The sequence below is a fragment of the Triticum aestivum genome, chromosome 5A (genome assembly GCF_018294505.1).
Source record: "Triticum aestivum cultivar Chinese Spring chromosome 5A, IWGSC CS RefSeq v2.1, whole genome shotgun sequence".
In the NCBI taxonomy this organism is placed as follows: Eukaryota; Viridiplantae; Streptophyta; class Magnoliopsida; order Poales; family Poaceae; genus Triticum; species Triticum aestivum.
Window position 1 is genome coordinate 575,668,155 of NC_057806.1, and position 23,738 is coordinate 575,691,892.

Sequence of the window (23,738 nt, forward strand, 5' to 3'; positions counted from 1 at the left end):
ACGAAAGGGCGGAGAACCAATTCATCCATGCAACAAATTGTACGGCTCAGAATCATCCCATGTTTGTGTTTAGTGCTAATTGCAATTAGCCCTTACCAAACGCACGTCTCCCTGCTGCCCACCTCCACTCGCCGTAAAAAAAGGGAAAGAAACCGCTCCTGCCTCCTCTCTCGCACTTCCCCCACGCGCCCACTGCCGCCGTCCCTCACTCGAAGAAAACCCACGCAGCATGTGGCGCTCGCACGCCTCCCCCTCGCCGTGCCCAGTGAACCCCGCGTCTCACCCTCGAAAAGGGAGATGTGCGGTGCCCGGCCGCCGCCCCGTGCCGCTGCGGTTGATGCCAGCGAGGGTGCTCCCGTACTTTGGCCGAGGCTGCACTCTCACATCGTCTCCTCCCTGGCCCTTTCTTCCTCTTCGTCGGCACAGGAACGGGGGTCGCCGTATTGGGCAGCAGTTCGCCGCCACACCTCACTAATCTATCTCCTCTATCTTCGTTCCCACACTACAGGGCGCCATGGCCATGGACCAAAGCTCCGATGGTCCTTCCCTCGCGACTGCCAGTCTTCCTCCCTACCAGATTGACGACGATGATGACCGGATCTTCCCCGCTGCCATCCGTTTCCAGGAGACGTCAGCGGATGGGGTTTCTTCCTCACGGCCTCCACCTACGGGCTCGCCGGGCCGGTGATTAGACCTGCTCGGCATGCGGGATTGTGTCCTCTCCTAGCGAGGCGGTCGTGTGTCTTGCCCGTCACGCCCTCGGCTGTCGAGTCTTTTTCCTCGGCGCGCCCTCCTCCAGTAGCTCCGTCGCGTACGTGAACCATCCAGGTGGGTAGGTTTGGTTCTGATCTTAAATTATTTCCACATTCAAATTTTCTTCATTTTGTTCAGATTGAATTTTGGGTTGTGTTTCGTTGAAGGCCCGATTTCACCTGGTGAGAGCTGTTGATCTCAAGTTTAAAGCTTATATCTGTTAGGTTCAAAACTGAATTTTATCAGAGGAAGTTCTGTGTGTTTGCAACCCTGCAACACCCATTGCATTTTTCTTCAGCATGACCAACAACTCCACCACCTCCGAAGTTAACCATGGCCAGCTACCCAATATATTGTCCAGATGCTTGACGGATAGCATCACCGCGGCACACAATTTCGAGGTGGCCAGTTACCAGTTGCTGGATGGCATCGGGGTCGGCAAGCACGTTTGCTCAAGTTTCCTGCTCGCCTAGCATCTGCCCGACCTCCCCAGCCAACCCAGCCACCCCCTCCGGGCTGAGCCCCTGTGCTGGTGGTCGACAAGGTTTGCAAGAGGCAACTTGATTTTTGTAGATTTATTTGTTTCTTAGACAGGTGATGCTTTTCTATATTATGCATGGATTCTTGATAGCCATCATGGATTACTACTAATTAGGTAATCAAATATTAAATAAGTAAAAATTCTGCACAGTATAGTACTGATAACATGGTGTTAGACCAACGAGGTTTTAGAATGCAAATAAAATCGATCTCCATTAGGATGTTTTCCTCAAATGAGGTATTGGCCCTCAATTGAATTATTTCTATTCATCTCTATGATTGTTTTTGCTTAAAGCCTATATTAGTCGAATTTAATTTATTGTGCAGTTACACCCGATCGCACCATTCAATGAGTTCGATTTGGGGCAGGATCAATGTTGTTCGTTGTTCTGTTCCATGATTCCTAGCATTTTTTGTTTCATCAAAGGTGGTCACATTCAGATTTTTCATTCAGATTTTTTTAGTTAATGATGAGATGTTTAGCCATCCTCACTGGGGCTCCAATCTGTGAGTATGTTGGTGTGTTGAGGAGGACTGAAGAAGTGGGAGGTTCTAAAGATGGACGGGAGGTACTAATTGTTTCGCTTCAAGCTTTCATTTCGCTTACTCATCATTTGTCTCATTGCTCGGTTTCTTAGTTTGTCTCTGAAAAATGGATGTTTGTAAATGATTTGTTTCCACTCTTGTACAAAAAAGGGCAGGGTCTGATATGCTTATGCCATCACTTCACGTTGAGAACGATTCCGAGGCACCACCGCGCCGGAGGACTACATCGATGCTGGCTCTGTTGGAAGTTTCGCAAGGTTCATAAACCACAGCTGCAACCGTAACCTCTTCGCCCAGTGTGTCCTAACAAATCACCACGACGTCAAGCTACAAAAGGTGACGCTTTTTGCTGCCGACACGATACTTCCACTTCAGGTGAATTGATTTCTGATGCATCTCAACAATTTCTACAGGTAAAACTCTATAGCTTCTCTTGAGTTCTAACTGGTATACGTGCTTTGACGGAGCTTTGCTACGACTATGGCTATGTCTTGACTCTTGAACAACGTCGTTTCTGCGGATGGCGAAATCGTCAAGCTACCATACTACAGTGGTGCCCCAGACTGCCGGAAGCGACTTTACTAGCGGATCTTTTCAGTTGGGGGATTATATGTAGTACTGGGGGTATGAATGCGACAATGCCTGTTGTGTGTATGACAAGCACATCATCCTATAATTATTAGCGAAAGAAAGCGCGTTCTCTTTTTGTGCAGGGTAGATAACATGCTGGACACGCTAATTATAGTTAGTACGAAGTTTGTCTGGGTGACATGCCTTTGGGTCATGATGGCATGACATTTTGTGAACAACTGGTTCATATAAGTTGATGGAGGATTTAATCGATCTTTAGACATTTACATGGTCATCATCCTGCTTTTGAAGTATCTCTGTTCATATTTCAGCATATTTGTTCTTTTTGTTACCAGGTAGCACCTGACATCGACAGCTATGACATCAGGAACTCCCTCGCAGTTGTCGAATACCTCGCTGAAATTTATAGCTTCTACAGACGGACCAAGGTAATTATCTGCTTGGAACCCCGTCGAAGTTATTTACAGAGTTCTGACCTTGTACGACAATAATAATCTCATTGCCAAATTTGTTGTGCTGTACAAGTTGAGTTGTGAGCCCCCCACCTACATGACACACCAAACTGATATCAATGAGAAAAGGCGTATTTTTCTGATTGACTGGTTGATTGAGGTAAGGATTCCATTCGATGCTTAGTGGATTCGGCAAAGTAGTCTATCTTGGTATTCTCTGGAATGTAAAGTTCTTACAAACCCCAATGTTTCATTGTCCAATGCAGTATGCAGGTGCAGTACAAGCTTGAGCTACTGGGTGAAACACTATTCCTTGCTGTCAACATCATTGATAGATCAATGCATAGAAAAGTATGTCTCAAGTTTTCTCTTGAATGGAACCTGCAAGTTTCTCATCTGTTTAGTGAAGCTTACCTTGAAAAGAATTATAAATACTACAGGAAGGAGAGTAAGATAATGACAGTTCATTGGAATATGGATTTTGAGAGGATATATATGGGTTTTGCTCTCTGTAATTACATATTACTTTCCTTGCTGATGCTATTGCTCATGTTATAAAACTGGTCTACATCGCACACATGGTTTCCAGCAAAGAAAACAGTGTCATGATTTATAAACTAGGCTTGTGTGCTCAAGTAATATTTTAGTGCTTAAACAAAAGAAACCATTTTATCACTCCTGCAGTCCACAGGAAAAAGAAAAAAGAACTTCCACCATAATCTTGTCTTCCTACTTACTTTCACTAACCAAGAAAAATAAACTATAAAGGAATATTTTCAGAAAATAGATAATGATCCTTTTCAGTTTGAAATGCACAACTCCCAACTTGCACAACACCCAACTTGTCTTTTACTTCTGTTCTGTACATGTACAAGATGATCTATAAAGGATTTTTTTTTTCAAAAAATAGATAAAGATCCTTTTCAGTCTGGAATAAACTATAAAGGAATCTTTTCAGAAAATAGTAAAGATCCTGCTGAATGGTGTTGTACTTGTACATACTGGAATTGTAGGCCGGATAGTCTACAAGATGATCAGGATGAATTTATCTCCAGGGTAAAAGAGCCAACCATCGTGCATGCCGTTTGGTTGGAAATGATATTGCCTTTAAAATGTATGCACTATATTGCCTTTAAAATGTGTGAGTGCATTCTTGGCATCCGTTGCCAAACCCGACATTCATTCTTGATAAGAACTACTATAAGAATATGATAGTATGAGAGACAGATAGGCAAGCTGTATTTGATTGAGAGTAGATGTATCTCTGAAAAATGAATTAGTCGAGACGTGCGTTGCACGTGCAAGCTTACTAGTATATAGAAAGTCTATTAATAACCCTGGGAGAGGAATAAGTAATTCCTCACCCGAACCGATCGACCGAGCCAGAAGTTCTCGCACCCCCACCGTTCACTTTTTTTTACGGGATCCACCGCTCACCCCTTCGTACTCGTAAACTTTTCTCCGCCTCGATGTAATTTTTGGTTTAGCATGTGCGCGGACGGTTATTGTTTTTAGTCGTGGGTTTAAGAGCTGGAACCCGGTCTCTGAATGGGTCCATGGAGGGCGGAAGCGGTGGCAGATCTCGGCGGCGAGCGGCCGGAAGTTCTGGGTGGCTCGCAGCGCAGAGGCGAGCGGATGGTAGCATCACACAGCCTCTGGGCTTTGTGCGGTGTGGTGAGGACGAGCCCTTGTGTCCGTGCGGCGGGCGACCTCGTGCCCTCGTCGGCCGGCGGCATCCAGCGACGGTATGCTCGCCCCCTCCTCCATGTAGTCCAGCCATGAGGAACGACTCCCCGTCTCCACCTGCTTCACAAGGCCACAAGTCTACGACTATCCTCCTAACCTTGTTCAATCATCAAACGTAGAAGCCACACGGCCACACGGGTACGAAAAATATCTCACAAGGGATCTTTCCATTCCATATTAGCAATATTTGAGGACGTCTTTGATTATGTTTTCCTCTTTATTCTGGGAACCGCTTTTTGCTCAATTTGCTAGCTGATCTCTGCCATATACTCTGTTTTTGTTAGAAAGTTTGATGAGCAGATCCATGGTTAATTAATCTCAAGTAGGCTTATTCACCGCATTTACTTTTATTTGGTTTGAGCTAATCAGGCCTCTACCTAACCTTCTGTTGGCATCTTGAATTTTTTTATGCACACCTTCAACAATTTATGACATGCCAATGTCGAGTTAGCTCCAACAGTCCCCTCACAGATTATTGGATAAACTAGCAATTGTATGAAACAAATTAAAAACAACAGAAATATCAGTGCACTTCTTTCCGGTCAATCAGTAGTAGCTGGTAATAGCTGAATCTGAGAACATGGGGGTAAGTCTGTCAGGTAGTGTTCTTAATTAACCTACTTTTCCCTTTTGTCATGTCACTGGACACTGTTTACAACAAGCTACCTATCTATATAAGAAAATTCGGCTACATATTTGTATAATAAAATTTAGCAGGTCTGCATAAATCTTTTAACAATACTAAGAGATGGTAGACATTTCACATGTTTTGAGGCTGGCCATTGATTTGGACTTGCTGAAGTCTCCCCCTGATACTGTCAGCGTACTGCAGAACTTCGAGGGTGTGTAGGGATAGGGACTGGCCTTTGGTAATTAATACTCCCTCCGTAACATAATATAAGACATTTTTGACACATGATACGGAGGGAGTAATATGTAAGGTATAACAATAGAGTCGTCAAATCCTTTCTATGGATCGCAATAGGTTCCACCCTTTCATAGGTAGAAATTTTCTTGGAAAGATCACCATACTTAATTCATGTACAAATTAATACCTCCGTTCCGAAAGAAGTGTCTCAACCTTAGTACAACTTTAGTAAAAAGTTGAGACACTCATTTTGGACGGAGGGATGAAGTTATGGTTTTTGTGGTCCCTTTGCCCTATCACCTAAGTTGGTGAGAAAAAACAAGCAGGATATATTGACTGTAAAAGCATGCTTGAAGCTGGATACTACTATCACCATTTTAGTATTGGAAATAGTATGATGAGAATTTCTGAATTCCGCTTGCGTATATAACAAGTTCTGTAGTAATTGTGATGTCGATCATCTCTTCTATATAATTAGTCACGGTATTTGGTTTATGATGCACTGAAATGGAAGTTGGGCTTACGAGATCTACTCTATGTGTTCGAAAACTCATATGTAGTCAACTTATTGAACATGGTATTAAGAAACAGAAGCAACAATAGATAAAACACAAAGCATGTAGCATGGTCAGAGTGTTTTTTTGGTAATGCAGCATGTTTGGAGTTGATACTGCTAGTTATAGTACCATTGGAAAAGTTGCACCTCTCACCCTATCGTATTTTGTAATTTGCTCTTTTAAAATTATCTGGATCGTCAGAGAATGTTCCATTATATATCATCTGATTGGGTTGCACTATATGAGATATTATTGTGCTAGATCATTAAGATTTTCTGTTTTGTCTCTCACACTAAATTTATCTTAAATGAGTGTTTTGTTTCTTGTAACCAAAGATCCATAATAGATGATTGATAGTGATAAAGCTAGGGCTGATTCAAATAAGAAAAGTACAAAGACACAAGGCATGTTTTGTTGTTGGTCCTGCAATTACTATTGTTTGCATGTTTAAGAGATCCAAAATGACACCTGCTATGAATCTATACAATACTAGGACATGTCAGCTTTTGAGGTGCTCTGATCTAAACTTTAATTAGCTGCAATATTTGATTCTTGCAATTTGCGATATATAACTTTATCTTCCATATATGAATGCAACCAACTATTATATATTGAACTGGATGCATACTTAAAAACGTATTTATTTGTCTGTGGTGCCTTAAATATACATTCCATACATGTTTTGTCTCTTTTTGAAAATGATTAAACTGTTGCAACTTTTTAGAGCAATCTCTGGGCTCCCCTTTACTTCCAAAATATTGTAAAATATATGTGATTTTTAGTCTCTTTTACAGTACCTTTTATTGTTTTTTTGAAACGGAGGCAAAAGATTTGCCTCACATATTAAATAAGGAGAGAAGAGTTTGTTGCAACATACACCCAAAGTACGGCATGACAATTATTCTCGCAATAAAAAGGACCCTAACTTCTTTGCCCCGGCGGTGATCCAAAGGTTTGCCTCGTCGACAATGGTGTTGAGTAAAGTTGGCGGAGGTGCGCTCTTATGCCGAAACACTTGCGTTTCTCTCGTTTCAAATGACCCACGAGACAAGCATGGTGATCGAGGCCTTCACTTTTCGGTTGGTGGTGCCCACGGCGCTCATGCTCGCCCACCATGCCTTGACTGAGTCGTACGAGCTCCACGCAGACGTGTCCATGTCGTGTATGAGAAATTTCTGAATAACCAAATTCCACAGCCTCAGCGTGAAGCGGCACCTGAAGAATAGATGGGTTCCACATTAGTACCTTCTATTGTGACCCTTTGTATTTATCAAAGTAAATAATTTAGCCTCTCTCTCTCTCTCTCTCTGCCTTTTCTTCTTTGCTTTTCAGAGTGATGAACATTACGGAACTACTTCCAGTATGGTCAACAATATGCATATACGAGGGAGTCCAGGTTCTGCAAGAGATACAATGCTCTTCATTCAAATTGATGGAGAACAACAGCACAAAAGCATCTCACCCTTCCAGGCGGAAGCGTGCTAGCTCTTCAGGTAGCCGCTCGAATCGCCACCACCATTACAAGTGGCCAGATCATTCTTCCTGACATATAACCAGACTCTAGCACAGGCAACAGCTTCCAATGATCTTCGCCATATTCCTGGACAATGGGAGATAAGGAGTCATTTTTAAGATTTCCTTTCTGCGACAAGCCATACTCAAACATAGGTTATTTACATTCCTAGAAAGTTCAATGTCAGGGAACATAATTGCGCAGGACAGCCTCATCTCTCAGATTCTAATGATAGCTCAAAGTTGGCTTGTTGTAATATAGCTCACTCAAGTGCTCAGTGCCCTATGCTTTTGTGGATATACTGCAGTCTGACCCAAGGCAGCTTCTTGCCTTTCCGTGGTGGCCACACTGCGACTGAGTAGTGTTTTAAGGAGAAGTGTTTTTTTACAGGGACAAAGAGAAGTGTTTTAAACAGTCCTAGAGATCACTTGATGCTTGAAGTTCTCGTTCTCCTTGGGCTGAGCAGGAATCTGACCTGGTGCTGGAGCATCATCTCATTTAAGAGCAGCACGATGAGGATCCCTACTAGACAGGATGAACAAGAAAAGTAGCAGTACTAAGCAAAAACAGAGTCATGGTTAGCTACAGTCAGAAGAGAGAAAATCTTGACTTCTGAACAAAAGATAAACGTAGGGCCACTGATTGTTTCAGCCCGTTTCATCGATCTATTAAAATATGTTTACTTACATTTTGCTAATATATTAAAAATTGTTAATGCCAGAATGCAGCCTTATCTCAACAGAAAAAAAATAAACACATCCGCCATTTGTAGCCATAATTTTAAGTTGCAATCACCTTGTTTCTTACGGTGATGGTTTCGGTGTGCCTAGCTTGCTTCCTTGACGTAACTTTACAGGGCACAAGTGTGGTAATCTTACGTTGCTAGAATGTCTTACAGAACACTTCTACTCTATGTAACCTTACATCGACTAAGATATGCTACACAGGTCGGCTGGGGTGAGGAATAAGAATTCCTCACCGAGGGTGGTATATATATACGTCGACCGGGTATATACAATATTTATATACCCTTTTTCATATAGCCGGTTATATACGTCAACCGGGTATTACAATATTTTTGTTAGTAGTATTATATAACCGTATTGGATAGTTAGGAAACAAAAATAAAATGCAATTAGTCAACAAATAAATTATTGTATATATACATACCCGTGTACGTACATACATTCGTTAGTAAGTATATGATACCCATTTTAGATAATTAGGAAACAATAAATGTAGTAGTTGAAAAAAATAAATTATTGAATACATATATACATGCGTATGCATATAATTTCATTGGTAGGTATTAGATAGTTAGGAACAAAAATACGCACATTACATACCTGCAGCAATTCAAAAAAAGTCAACATTAATAGTTTGATTTTATGGCAAGTCTTGCATGTCCAATTGTTAGAACAAAAAATAAAACATAAGCATGAAAAGTCTTGCATGAAGAATAGCTAGAAAACAAATTAAATATATCACAGTTTTCAAAACGATCAAGGTGCCTAAGCACCTAGGTGCCCCATCTATTTTACCTATATATATATATATATATATATATATATATATATATATATATATATATATGTGTGTGTGTGTGTGTGTGTGTGTGTGTGTGTGTGTGTGTGTATATTGCTGCTCTAAGAATGATCATGATGCCCTCATGTCCGTATTTTGTTTTATCGACACCTCTATCTCCAAACATGTGGACATATTTTCGATTTCGGCTTTCACTTGAGGACAAGTGAGGTCTAAGCTTAGGGGAATTAATACGTCCATTTTGCATCATGTTTTTATATTAATATTTATTGCATTATGGGTTATTGTTACGCATTATGTCACAATACTTATGTCTATTCTCTCTTATTTTACAAGATTTACATGAAGAGGGAGAATGCCGACAGCTGGGATTCTGGGCTGGAAAGAAGCAAATATTAGAGACCTATTCTACACAGCTCCAAAAGTCCTGAAACTTCACGGAAGTTATTTCCAGAATATATAAAAGATATTGCGCGAAAGAAGTACCTGAGGGGGCCCACACCCTGACCACGAGGGTGGGGGCGCACCCTACCCCCCTGGGCGCGCCCCTGCCTCGTGGGCTCCCTGGTGGCCCTCTAATGCTCATCTTCTACTATATGAGGTCGTTCATCCGAGAAAAAAATCATAAGCAAGCTTTGGGGAAGAAACTCCGCCGTCACGAGGTGGAACCTTGGCGGAACCATCTAGGGCTCCGGCAGAGCTGTTCTGCCGGCGAAACTTCCCTCCGGGAGGGGGAAATCATCACCAACGATCCTCTCATCAGGAGGGAGGCAATCTCCATCAACATCTTCACCAGTACCATCTCATCTCAAACCCTAGTTCATCTCTTGTATCCAATCTTTGTATCCAAACCTCAGATTGGTATCTGTGGATTGCTAGTAGTGTTGATTACTCCTTGTAGTTGATGCTAGTTGGTTTATTTGGTGGAAGATCATATGTTCAGATCCATTATGCATATTAATACCCCTCTGATTACGAACATGAATATGCTTTGTGAGTAGTTACATTTGTTCCTGAGGACATGGGAGAAGTCTTGCTATAAGTAGTCATGTGAATTTGGTATTCGTTCGATATTTTGATGAGATGTATGTTGTCATCCCTCTAGTGGTGTCATGTAAACGTCGACTACATGACACTTCATCATTGTTTGGGCCTAGAGGAAGGCATTGGGAAGTAATAAGTAGATGATGGGTTGCTAGAGTGACAGAAGCTTAAACCCTAGTTTATGCGTTGCTTCGTAAGGGGCTGATTTGGATCCATATGTTTCATGCTATGGTTAGGTTTACCTTAATACTTCTGTTGTAGTTGCGGATGCTTGCAATGGGGGTTAATCCTAAATGGGATGCTTGTCCAAGTAAGGATAGTACGCAAACATCGGTCCACCCACATATCAAATTATCAAAATACCGAACGCGAATCATATGAACGTGATGAAAACTAGCTTGACAATAATTCCTATGTGTCCTCGGGAGCGCTTTCCTTCATATAAGAGTTTGTTCAGGCTTGTACTTTGCTATAAAAAGGATTGAGCCATCTTGCTGCACCTTATTTAATTTTATTATTTGCTACTTGTTACAAATTACCTTATCACAAAACTATCTGTTATCGATAATTTCAGTGCTTGCAGAGAATACCTTACTGAAAACTGTTTATCATTTCCTTCTGCTCCTCATTGGGTTCGGCACTCTTACTTATCGAAAAGGCTACGATAGATCCCCTACACTTGTGGGTCATCATGTGGCGTTGTACCCAATTCTGTCCATGTTGTATTTCGATAGCGTAGTCGTTGTGTCTTGCATGATTTGGTTATTCTGAGATCAGCGTTGTAGGAGGGCTATCTCATCACTTTATATTATTCGGCCATGTACATTATTCTGTGGTTGCTTTTTTTTAGAGTAGGCAAATTGCTTGCCTTAGCTTTATAGAAGGTAGAAGATAAGTTAGAAGAAAGATCGACAAGCTCCCACCATAATCCCGTGAGAAGCAAAACAACACCAACACGAACGCACACGAGACAACAACCATGCATAAGTGTATGTCCTAAATTGATCACCAGAGTTGTGTCTCCACCAACACTGGCCACCTTCTAAGAGCAACAACTCCAAAAAACTATCCTTATCGATGCACCAACTACCCTTGAGCGCCTAAAAAATTTGGTAGGTGGTGGTGGACTCGGACAACTCCAAGTAGCCATCATCTTGGGCTCACCCGCAATGGCGTACATAGCGCCCTTGAATAACAATCCGAAATAGTGACGAGCACCAAAAAGGACGCATTATAGAACCACTAAGCCATGTCTCCACAAATGATGTTCCCAATTGAGGAACAACGCCAAAGCTGCCGACCCAGAACCGAACCTAGGCTTTCACCCGGAGAGAGAGAGAGAGAGAGAGAGAGAGAGAGAGAGAGAGAGAGAGAGAGAGAGAGGTGCCGACACACCACATTGGCACCTTCAAGGAGGGGAACGACACCCACACGAGCGCCAAAGCCGCTAGCACCGTCTAAAGACGTGTAGATTTTCATCTATATCGCGCTCACGAAAAAGGGTAACTCCATCCATGTTGATTCACCTCGCCACTATCGCAATGCCACGCCATTGAAGCCACATCATCACGTCTCACCAGTACCACCACGACGAGTACAGTGCAGCTACCAGCACCACCATGGTGCCCAGTAGCCACCGAGCCTTGGCGACATCACACCCGCCAACAACCATGGCAATCGGCCTCACAAGCACCGAAGCCCCAAGCCGCTACTATCGGCGAGTCAACACCGTGCCCACCACACCCGCAGGCAGCCACAGACCGAGAACCTCCATCGAACTTCAGATCCAAAATTGATGGATTGAGAGCTCACAACCGCCAATTCAGTCGAGGGCGGGCCGTCGGGCGATGCTCGACCCGCCGCCACCACCAAGCAGTGCCATCGTTGGGCATCGCAGTGCCTCACCGCCAAGACCGTTGTCAAACGAATGTCGCGCCATCGCCTCGGAGAAAGGGAGGTATGGCCCCGCCGACGTCCGCACTTTCCGGGCTTCGCAGGGCAGAGACCCTTAGCGACGGTGAGAGGAAGGGCCGGTGGTGGGCAGAGCTAGGGAATAGGGATCACTGTGTCGCCTCCGGGAGGGACGTGGTGGTCGGGGGTGGTTGGGGTCTTTTCGCCGGTTGCTTTATACTCCGTCCGTCCTAAAATGCTCGTCAGAGAAATGAATGTATCTTGACGTATTTTAATTTTAAATACATCACTTCTTATCCATTTCTCCGAGTACGTATTTCTGGACGGAAACTACGTATTTATAAAGTGGAAGCAGTCGGAATAGTAAAACCCTAGTCGCCTTGGGTAGATTCCAAGAGTCAGCGAGCGTAATTTAAGTAGGGATTGCCATTCCCCCCTCCCCTTATCGCCCCCATCCTCCCCTCGTGAATCTCTCTCTCGCATCTTGAACGAATCCAGCTTCCTCCCTGGCAAGAGGCCATGTTCTCCCGGCAGTTCATCAACCTGGTGATGAAGGACTTCGGCGGCGGCGGCTCGTATTGGCTGAGCCGCATGATGCCCCATGAGAATCTCTTCTACCCCTCGGCGGCAGAGGCAATCACGGCACACGCGCAGCCCAAGAAGATGTCGCTGCCGTACAGGAGCACCCAGGAACTCACCCGGCCGGTGGTCAGCTTCAAGTCATCCCGCGAGGCCTGCTTGACGCTCGACTTCATGCCTTTCTACGGACGAGGCGGCGGCGAAGGCAAGACCGTCGCGGTCGACTTCGCCGGGCAAGCCGTCCTGTACGACGCCGACGCCGACGGCGGCTCCATTGAGATGCTGCCCCGCCTCAACTCCCCCAAGTGGCGGAGTCCCATCTCCCTGTGCGTCACCAAGGCCAGCGCCGACGGCGCCCAGGACTCCGGTCGCTCTGCTGCCCTCTACGCGATCAACGGGTCCTACGCAAGCGAGTTCGAGGCTCTGATCCATTACAACCCATACGGGCTCGGGAGGTGCGATGTAAACAAGGCCTGGCACTGGCGCAAGCTCCGGCCGCCGCCCTACCTCGACGATCCGGCCTGCGAAGCCCGCACCATCCAGTCATACGCGCTGCTCGAGGACGGCGAGACCATCTGCATCTCTTCAGCGCGCGAGAAAGGCGCCTTCGGCACCTACTGCTTCGACACGTCCAACCACCAGTGGGCCAAGGCAGGCCGCTGGGTGCTGCCCTTCCACGGCCGCGCCCTGCGAGTCCCGGAGCTCCACGGCCTCTGGTTCGGCATCGGCGGCGAAAGCCAGCACGACCTCTGCGCCGTCGACCTCTCGTCTCTGGACCGCGCTCCCAAGGTGCTGCGCAGGTGGCGAGTCTCCGGCCCTCCCCAACCACTGGCTGTTGATCCGCAGCAGCATGGTGTACCTTGGGGCCAACAGGTTTTGCATAGCCAAAACCTATGGCGTTTTTATGGAACCTCAGAAGCATGATGAAGAGCTAGCAGCTCACACGGCTGCTATCCTCACGGGCGTGGAGATTGTGAACGGAGAAGCGAGCAGAGGCAAGCTGCGCATGGTCGAGCACAAGAGCAGAACCTACATCTTTGAGCGCTGTGGCATTGAGTCCATGTTCTAGCTGCCCGCTTCTATCCTCACCGTTGTGGAGATCGATTGTGGACGGAGGAGAAAATAATTAGAGACTTGTTGCGCGGATGGTCAACTTTTAGGTTTTCTTCTTCTAAAAAATGGTCAACTTTTATACACCTTCGAATGTATCGTACGTCCTTTGTTTAGTTTCAACACTCAAGTTGTCTATTTGCAGCAGCTGTGTCCCCAATAAATCTGCATCACTCCGTATCCAAAAAGTTAAAGTTCGCAAAGTTCAGCTTCAGCTTCAATTGCAGAACATATTTTTTTTTTGAGCGGAGTTTCAGAACATATGTTACCACCTTTTTTTTAGGCAATCTCGCGAAGCTTTTATTTCAAACCGTCACAATGTTTACAAGGACGAAAGGAATTCCCTCTGGCTGGCCTAGCCAAACATGACGACCAGGCCCTAACTTTAAAGCATGCTTCGCTAAATTGTGAGCCTCCTTATTGAAGCTCCTATACTCATGAACTATATTACATGAAGTAAAAGACGTAGCCGTCATCTTGATCTCTTCGATGATAGCTCTGTAGGTTGATCCACTCCCCTTCTTGATTTCTGACACAACACCTTGGCAATCTGAAGCGAGATGTACACGGTTCAAATTCAGATCTTGGGCTAGAGCCAAACCTTCCCTGATAGCTAGCGCTTCAAGGGTAGCTGCATCATTTTGATTTCTAAAAACATAGGCCGACGCGCCAAGGAAAGTGCCTTCGCTGTTTCTGCATATTGTACCCACCATTCCATGGTTTCCTCCCCTACTCACTGCTGCATCAACATTTAGTTTCATACAATTCTCGGGCGGTGCTAGCCAACCCGACCGCCCAGCTGCTGCACTCCCATGGGGCTCACCCTTTTGAGATAGCTGAAGAAGTTCTCCTAGGTAAGAGTTAACAAAGCCATGAACTGCATATGGGCTTTTGAATATATCTTCATATATTGCCTTGCGCCTCGCACCCCAGATGGCCCAAAGAGTTATTGCAAACTTGATAAATTCCTCCGGTTCCAAAGTTCTACCCATGACAAAGATCCAATCCTTAGCACAATCATGTTGGTTAATGCTCAGTTGATCCAGGATGGCTTCGGATGACAGCGCACACGTGCTCCTTGACATAGGACAGTCCAACAAAGCATGTCTCCATGAGTCATGAACACCACACAAACTGCATGCTGCAGAAGTTGCCATGTTTCGCCTATGCAACACTGCAGCCGATGGGATCGAGTTCTTTGCCAATCTCCACATGAAGACCCTGATCTTCGACGGGACCTGTACCTTCCACAACGACTTCCAATCAGCTCCTTCTGCTTCTACTCTTGATGTACCCCCGCGACCCTCTAGCCACGCCTCTCTGTTCAGCTTTGTGCGGGTGAGCATACGATAAGCTGAGCTGACAGAAAAGTTGTTGGAAATATGCCCTAGAGGCAATAATAAAAGTATTATTATTATATTTCTTTGTTCATGATAATTGTCTTTATTCATGCTATAACTGTATTATCCGAAAATCGTAATACACGTGTGAATACATAGACCATAATATGTCCCTAGTAAGCCTCTAGTTGACTAGCTCGTTGATCAACAGATAGTCATGGTTTCCTGGCTATGGACATTGGATGTCATTGATAACGGGATCACATCATTAGGAGAATGATGTGATGGACAAGACCCAATCCTAAGCATAGCGCAAGATCGTGTAGTTCGTTTGCTAGAGCTTTTCCAATGTCAAGTATCTTTTCCTTTGACCATGAGATCGTGTAACTCCCGGATACCGTAGGAGTGCTTTGGGTGTACCAAGCGTCACAACGTAACTGGGTGACTATAAAGGTGCACTACAGGTATCTCCGAAAGTGTCTGTTGGGTTGACACGGATCGAGACTGGGATTTGTCACTCCGTATGACGGAGAGGTATCACTGGGCCCACTCGGTAATGCGTCATCATAATGAGCTCAAAGTGACCAAGTGTCTGGTCACGGGATCATGCATTACGGTACGAGTAAAGTGACTTGCCGGTAACGAGATTGAACGAGGTATTGGGATACCGACGATCGAATCTCGGGCAAGTAACATACCGATTGACAAAGGGAATTGCATACGGGGTTGCTTGAATCCTCGACATCGTGGTTCATCCGATGAGATCATCGTGGAGTATGTGGGAGCCAACATGGGTATCCAGATCCCGCTGTTGGTTATTGACCGGAGAGTCGTCTCGGTCATGTCTACATATCTCCCGAACCCGTAGGGTCTACACACTTAAGGTTCGGTGACGCTAGGGTTGTAGGGATATGTATATGCAGTAACCCGAATGTTGTTTGGAGTCCCGGATGAGATCCCGGACGTCACGAGGAGTTCCGGAACGGTCCGGAGGTACAGAATTATATATAGGAAGTGCTATTTCGGCCATCGGGACAAGTTTCGGGGTTATCGGTATTGTACCGGGACCACCGAAAGGGTCCCGGGGGCCCACCGGGTGGGGCCACCTGCCCCGGGGGGGCACATGGGCTGTAGGGGGTGCGCCTTGGCCTACATGGGCCAAGGGCACCAGCCCCAATAGGCCCATGCGCCTAGGGTTTCCAAAGGGGAGGAGTCCCACTAGTGGAAGGCACCCCTAGGTGCCTTGGGAGGGAGGGAAACCTCCCTTGGCTGCCCCCCCCCTAGGAGATTAGATCTCCTAGGGCCGGCGCCCCCCCCCTTGGCCCTCCTATATATAGTGGGGGAAGGAGGGCTTTTGAGCTACGCCTTTGGTTGCCTCCTTCTCCCTCTCCAACACCTCCTCCTCCTCCATAGTGCTTAACGAAGCCCTGCCGGAGTACTGCAGCTCCATCACCACCACGCCGTCGTGCTGTTGCTGGAGCCATCTTCCTCAACCTCTCCTCTCCCCTTGCTGGATCAAGAAGAATGAGACGTTACGCTGACCGTACGTGTGTTGAACGCGGAGGTGCCGTCCGTTCGGTGCTAGGATCTGCGGTGTTTTGGATCACGTCGTGTTCGACTACATCATCCCCGTTCTTTGAACGCTTCCGTTCGCGATCTACAAAGGTATGTAGATGCATCCAATCACTCGTTGCTAGATGAACTCATAGATGGATCTTGGTGAAACCGTAGGAAAATTTTTTGTTTTCTGCTACGTTCCCCAACAAAAGTGGCCCCGAGGCTCCTCACTCCAAGCCCAAAAATCAGAGATCCTACGAGTACATAAAGGTATCTTTACAATTGCTTCCGCATCGAACGGTGTGAAGACAGCCCGCACCAGCTCTTCTTTCCAAGTTGATGTTGATGTTTCTATGAGCTCTGAGACACGTCGAGGTGGATTCGGTACCAATGAAGCAATTGGTCTCCTGAAACTCTCTCTTGGGATCCAGTTATGATTCCATATATCTGTCTCTTGTTCATCACCTATGCGCCGAATAATTCCTTGAGCAACTACATCTCTTCCATCAAGTATCCCTCTCCAGATTTGGGAGGGGTGAGAGCCTAATTTTGCATCCAAAAGGGATTGATCTGGGAAGTATATCACCTTCAAAATTCTTGCACTCAACGACTCCGGATCATCCATCATCCTCCATGCTTGCCTAGCCAAGAGAGACAAGTTGAACAGTTCCAGATCACGAAATCCCATACCTCCCATATATTTTGGCATAGTCATTATATCCCATGCAACCCATGCTGGTTTCCTTCTGCCTCTTTTGCTTCCCCACCAAAACTGTCGAATTATAGTTGTAACACTATCACACAGCCCTCTTGGAAGCCTGAAACAGGAAATAGAATAGACTGGTATAGCCTGGGCCACCGCTTTTATTAGCACCTCCTTTCCAGCACACGACAGTAATTTGCCCATCCATCCTTTCACTTTCTCCCAGACTCTATCCCTCATATATTTGAAAGTGTCGTTCTTTGAGTGTCCAACCTCAGTTGGCATACCCAGGTAACGATCACTGAGAGACTCATTGTGCACCTGAAGTTTTTCCTTCACCCCGTCCCTTATTGTTTGAGGACAACCCTTCCTAAAGAAGATGGATGACTTTGCATTGTTTATTTTCTGTCCGGAAGTGTTACAATAGAAAGTTAGTAGGTCTGATACCTTCTTTGCACCCTCCACACTAGTCTTGAAAAGCAATAGGCTGTCATCTGTAAATAGAAGATGGTTAACGGCTGGAGTCGTGGATGCCACCTTGATACCTGCCAACAATGATGACTGAGAACTGGATTTCAGGAGGCACGAAAGGCATAGGACCGTACAAGCCCACACAATCTATCAACTTAACGGCCTGTTTACCCGGCCCAGTTCGACGTCGATGGCGTATTCGTTCACTCCGTCTCCGTCTCCACCGATCTAGACGCCTCTCCGTCCACTGCCCTCGCCGCCGACGACAAGGCTGCCGCTGTAGCCAGCGTCAGAGCCGATCCTACAGCCCCGTAACCTCGCCACCGCCACACGTGACGCCCCGTACCAGCCCACGACGAGGGGGAGGAAGAGGGGGGTGAGCCATGGAGAAGCCGCCGGGGGCTTCGCCGCAGACCGCCGCGGCAGCCGCGGAGGTGGCGGCGCAGTTCAGGTCGCTCGTCAGCGCCGAGGACGTGGAATCCATCAAGCAGGCGCAGCACCTCATGTGAGCGATTCCCCGTCTCCGACGCCTTCGCTCGTAATTTGATTTCACTTCGATTTGCTCCGACACATGAGAATACCGCCCCTAGTTTTGCCACAGATTTCGTAAAATCCCAGTTTTATGATAGTTTTTTTTTGCGAGTATCATAGGTTGTTTGTGTCTGCAGTAGTATGCCTCACCTGTGAGTGCTTGCAGTGCTGGTGCTTGGTTTAGAGCCGTAGGGAGATCTACTTATTCCTCCCTTCAAGAGTTTCCGAGTACGAATTGGGTTGAACAATGGTAGATGATGTGAATTCGGTGTACTCTTTGATATATGAAGTAACCTGAAAGTCGGGTTGTGCCTGACTGCCCGGAGATCTTACCAAGCGGTGGCTAGAATTTCTAGGTGGCATTCACATTTCACAGTACATATTCTTACAAGTTGACATGAAGAAGGAAAATCTGTGTCCTCCAACATAATTACTTGTTTTCGTGATCTTTTTATTCTTGTACAAGTTGTGAAGCTTTTTAACTGGTGAATGGATTTTGGATAGAAATCTGGGATGTTATCGAGTTTGCTGGTAGCCTTCATTTCGGCACAGGGTCGGAGACAGGGGAGACTGGCAGGAGCCATGGCTACTCCGTGCCCTCTTAAGTGCATGCACATGGTGCTGTTAATCCTTACAATATCAAATAAACTTTTCATTGCCTCATACTTTGGCCCCTAATAGTTTGATTCATCTGGCCGCATTAAATTATAATTCTTGGCTCATCCACTGTTTCCGCATCCATGTTTATCCGATAGTAAGAGCCCCCTGCCACCTCTTAATTGGACCATTGTTAGGAGTGACTGATGAGTGGAAAGAGCTTACGGAGTTCAGCTAGTTGCTGCTGTTAAGTGATGGTTTGTAAATGTATAGGCGGTTGTTAGTGATGGTTCCGTACTACTGTTTACATGAGCATACCATATCGGTGGCCCTTTGCCATGTGCACATTTTGAGTGTTCCACTGTTTATTTCTGTCCTCTTTTCATCCTATTACCTCCTAATTGGGTATTTGTTAGTGATGACTGATGAGTTCAATCTAGAAATCGCTTTTAGAGTTAAGCCAAATGCTCGCATTTAGTGATGGGCCGTCAAATATATGGCTGGTTATAAGTTTCATAAAAATTCCAAGTGCTATGCTTCTACTATATGTGCGTACAACATTATCTCGATAATAGAACTGTTGATGTCCCTTTGCCTCATCCAGTTTTTGTCTCCACTGTTTGCCTATTTGTTTGATTGTTTTCCTCTTTGCATCCAAAACACCCATATACCCGTGCATCCCTGTCCAGATGCCCCTGAAATGGTTACAACAACAACAACAACAACAACAAAGCCTTTAGTCCCAAACAAGTTGGGGTAGGCTAGAGGTGAAACCCATAAGATCTCGCAACCAACTCATGGCTCAGGCACATGGATAGCAAGCTTCCACGCACCCCTGTCCATAGCTAGCTCTTTGTCGATACTCCAATCCTTCAGGTCTCTCTTAACGGACTCCTCCCATGTCAAAATCGGTCGACCCCGCCCTCTCTTGACATTCTCCGCACGCTTTAGCCGTCCGCTATGCACTGGAGCTTCTGGAGGCCTGCGCTGAATATGCCCAAACCATCTCAAACGATGTTGGACAAGCTTCTCCTCAATTGGTGCTACCCCAACTCTATCTCGTATATCATCATTCCGGACTCGATCCTTCCTCGTGTGGCCACACATCCATCTCAACATACGCATCTCCGCCACACCTAACTGTTGAACATGTCGCCTTTTAGTCGGCCAACACTCCGCGCCATACAACATTGCGGGTCGAACCGCCGTCCTGTAGAACTTGCCTTTTAGCTTTTGTGGCACTCTCTTGTCACAGAGAATGCCAGAAGCTTGGCGCCACTTCATCCATCCGGCTTTGATTCGATGAATGTGGCGTTCACCTACGCTAACCTTGATTCTCAGACAAGAGTTTGTATAATTTGTAAAGGATTGCACTGAGATTCTAGACAACCTAAAACAGCTGTAGAATGTGCTGTTAGTATTTTTTAAAATCAAGTACATGTTAGGCCCTGCTTGGATTGAGTGTAAAATCCATGTGCTCCCCACAATTTAGCTCAAGTTTGAACTGAATACCGGGCAGCACACAAAATTTACATCCAATCCAAGCAGGGCCTTAAAATTTACTCTATTATACTTGTAGACAATTCCATGTGGTTTGTATATGTTGTTTAGGGAATGCATGTAATTTGAAGTGGTCATAGCTTGCGAAAAAGTTAAGTGCTCTCATTCTTACATGTGTAATGAGTCAAATTATGTTTCATAGTCGTATATAATTTCTCAGAACCCACCAATGCTCTGTACCCTATTGGCTCAACAGTTTTGGACTCCCAACAGGCATAGGGTGGTCATAGTTCCTAGATCTTGTAATTAATTGCAGTAATTCTCGTTAGCACGCAGGTAATGCACGTGCCACTTTCCCTCTTACACTCCTACTTTCCTTTCTATAAAATATCAGCTTTCGACTTTCATAGATGGCATCTTGCCGTGGCAGATATACTCGCTACGCAGATATCGCTAGTGATTTATTCACTGTATACTCTATTCTCCAATTAAGCATGCATAATATTAAATGATAGATTTATCCTTAGTACGCCAATGATTGTTATTGGTCTGATTTCCTTGATAGAGTTGTATGAGCTGTTCCCTTAATGGGATAGTTGGGTAATTTGACTACTCCATCCACTTTCCGACACTGTCGTTTGTACATCAGCATGGTTCAAAGCGTAACTGTGGCGACTGATTTCTATTATAATATATTTTAAAACCCACACCATTATGTCTTTTCATAGTCTTTCTTGAGACAAAGTTGCACATATAATTTTTCATTTGTCTAATCTAAAAATTTCAAAGGATAACGGTATTTCAGTTTCGAAAGTTGGACTTCACCCATGCCTCCAAAACAACAGCTTCTAGGGAATTGCAGGGAGCATAGCACAACTGCTCATCTCAATTACTTGGGGTTTAAGTTCCTGATTTTGCTTCGTTGTCCTCATGCCAAGATAACATGGTCTGGGTCACCGGTCATCCACTAAATTAGTAATGTGCTAATGGCAAACCATAAGACCTGCTATTCACCAGTCAGGTCCATTCAGTAATGGATATTGCTGGTATTACGAAAAGAATACTTCTGTCCGTTTCATTTTTGGCCATAGACATGTGACATTTCAGTTTCCCTTTTCCACGCGCCATGCTTTAGTGTGGGCTGCCTGACCTGACCCTGTGACGTGCTAAACTTGGTACTGGCCCCAAGATCAATTGACCTCACAAGGTTGGAGGTATGGCCCCGAGGACCAACGACATGCCAGCCATGTTGCTGAGTTGAAATGGAGGGAAGGTTGGGGACTGGGAGATCTTTACTGAATACTGATTGATTGTTCTCATTACTTGGGTAATCCATCTCAGGTACAAGCTGTCCCTTCTGTAGGGAAGATTGACTTGGACCACAAAATTTGATCTGTACTTGCCTAACAAGCCATATCCTCATTTCCCAAGTAAATTGAAGTCTTGTCTAATTAAATTGGTATATTTCTGACCCTCACTTTGCCCTATGGAAAAATGTGAGCTTCCAAGTTTAGTCGGTACTCTTATGCAACAAATGCTGGTAAGCTTGGCCTTGGTGCCAACCCAGCCTGCTTCCCCCCTTTCTGCAAAATTCGTGCCATGGTAACGTAATTAGTAACATCTCTTAGTAGTGGCACTCTTGTTTTCCTTTTTTGGTGAGAGTGCTTCTCACTTAGGGCATTTTAGCTCAGGAAACATTTAGGCTGGCATCAATTGCGTTGTTAGACTTGTGTAATTCTGAATGCTTAAATGACATGTATCTACTGCATGGCAGTAGAAGTTTTCGGAATTGTGGTCTAATGATCATCATACTGCTACTTTGCAGACTGGGGCGATTGCAAGATAGTAATGCAGTTCTCACACATTTCAACGAGTATTCTGAGCAATGCTTTGCGGAGGTGTCCAGTGACCTTGCTAGCAAAGCTCGCCTTCTCAAGTCGATGAAGGATGATCTTGACCATATTTTCATGAAGCTGAGGTACCTTCTTGCGTGCTTATTCTTCTTCTAAAGTGTCAGCTGCTTTTTAGTCTCTATTCTATTACTTTCTAGTGCCGTTTTGTCTATCTACGGGATGATTCTCTTCTCCAAGAGTGTTATTTGAACTGTACCTCTATAGTAGTTCTCCGGCGCAGCTAACTTGTCTTTTATGCTGTTATTGTAGAAGCATGAAATCAAGGTTAGCAACAACATATCCAGACGCTTTCCCTGATGGCGCGATGGCAAAGACCATGGACCAAAGACCAGATCTTGAAACTCCTCTGGAATAGTCAGTTTATCACCTAAACTTAGCATGTTAGTGACGAGATCTGCAGCGAAGATCCATTCTTCATGAGAAGTGAAGCAACAAGCTATCTTCATCCTTTGTTTTGCTGAAAATTGCAGCATTTATTCTTCCAGAAGCTTCTGCATACACATTTTGTGGCGTGTGTACATAACTGGACTTGGTAGATTTATGCCTTTTGCTTCTTTTCCTTGTGTATATGTGAGATGGACACCACGTAATTGTTCGGATGGTCGCTGTAGGGTTTAAGGTTATATTTGCAATATGCTCCATGTTTGTAAGATCTAGTGTGACATGGCCAGAAAACAAATGGTAATCTGGGTACCTCGTTAGCTTCGCGAGCACAATGTGCATTGCCTATCTGAATGCTTGCTGGGAGCATTCCGCGATGATTACGGCAGCTATGCCCTCCGAGCAATCTGACCTCGCTTCCATATGGTTGCATCTGATTTGATTGTCAAGCAGGGCTGGTTGTTGTGAATTCCTTTTCGTTAGGGCAGTTAGGCTGAAGTATACGATAATGAACTAACCAGTTAGGCTAGTATACGATAATGAACTAACAACGATGTATTTTTCAGAATAATAGCAAATTAGATCTTTCCTTGCAAAGTATTTAGTTCAGCTTAAGTTTTTTTTTTCCTTTGCGGGGAAATTATGAGGGTTTGTGGCTATAGACAATGACTGGAAGAGGTGTAGAGCTCACGGGAGTGAGAGACATTGCAAGGCGGGAGAAGGAAGACAACCTATTTTGTCGTATCCTATCTTCGAATAGGGTGGACACTGTGTACCCTTATTAACATTAAAAAATGTCGGAAGTGAGGGACTTTTATCGTGGCGCGAACAAGTTATGTACCCTCAACAAAAAAGTGGCACATTGCTCACGCCAATTCACACCGTTTTCAATTGCTACCCTATTCTTATTTTTTTTGTATTTTTCTTGATTCTCTTTTCTGCTTTTCTAGAAAGAACTTACTGCTCCCTCTGTATAGTTGCAATTTGCTT

The 23,738-nt window shown here is 45.0% G+C and overlaps 1 protein-coding gene and 1 long non-coding RNA gene across 2 annotated transcripts; both read left to right on the forward strand.

Moving 5' to 3' along the window:
• Window positions 1-227: 227 nt before the first annotated feature.
• LOC123107779 (uncharacterized) lies at window positions 228-3,523 on the forward strand. The gene is made up of 6 exons (XR_006451749.1): window positions 228-1,297; window positions 1,748-1,862; window positions 1,990-2,175; window positions 2,766-2,858; window positions 2,956-3,042; window positions 3,149-3,523. It is a non-coding gene; the product is annotated as an uncharacterized lncRNA (long non-coding RNA).
• Window positions 3,524-17,995: 14,472 nt separating this feature from the next.
• LOC123104923 (kxDL motif-containing protein 1) lies at window positions 17,996-23,072 on the forward strand. Its single transcript, XM_044526862.1, has 3 exons — window positions 17,996-18,331; window positions 22,280-22,432; window positions 22,617-23,072. The coding sequence occupies exons 1-3, from the start codon at window positions 18,210-18,212 to the stop codon at window positions 22,720-22,722; spliced, it is 381 nt and encodes a 126-aa protein (XP_044382797.1). The 5' UTR covers window positions 17,996-18,209; the 3' UTR covers window positions 22,723-23,072.
• The last annotated feature ends 666 nt before the right edge of the window (window positions 23,073-23,738 follow it).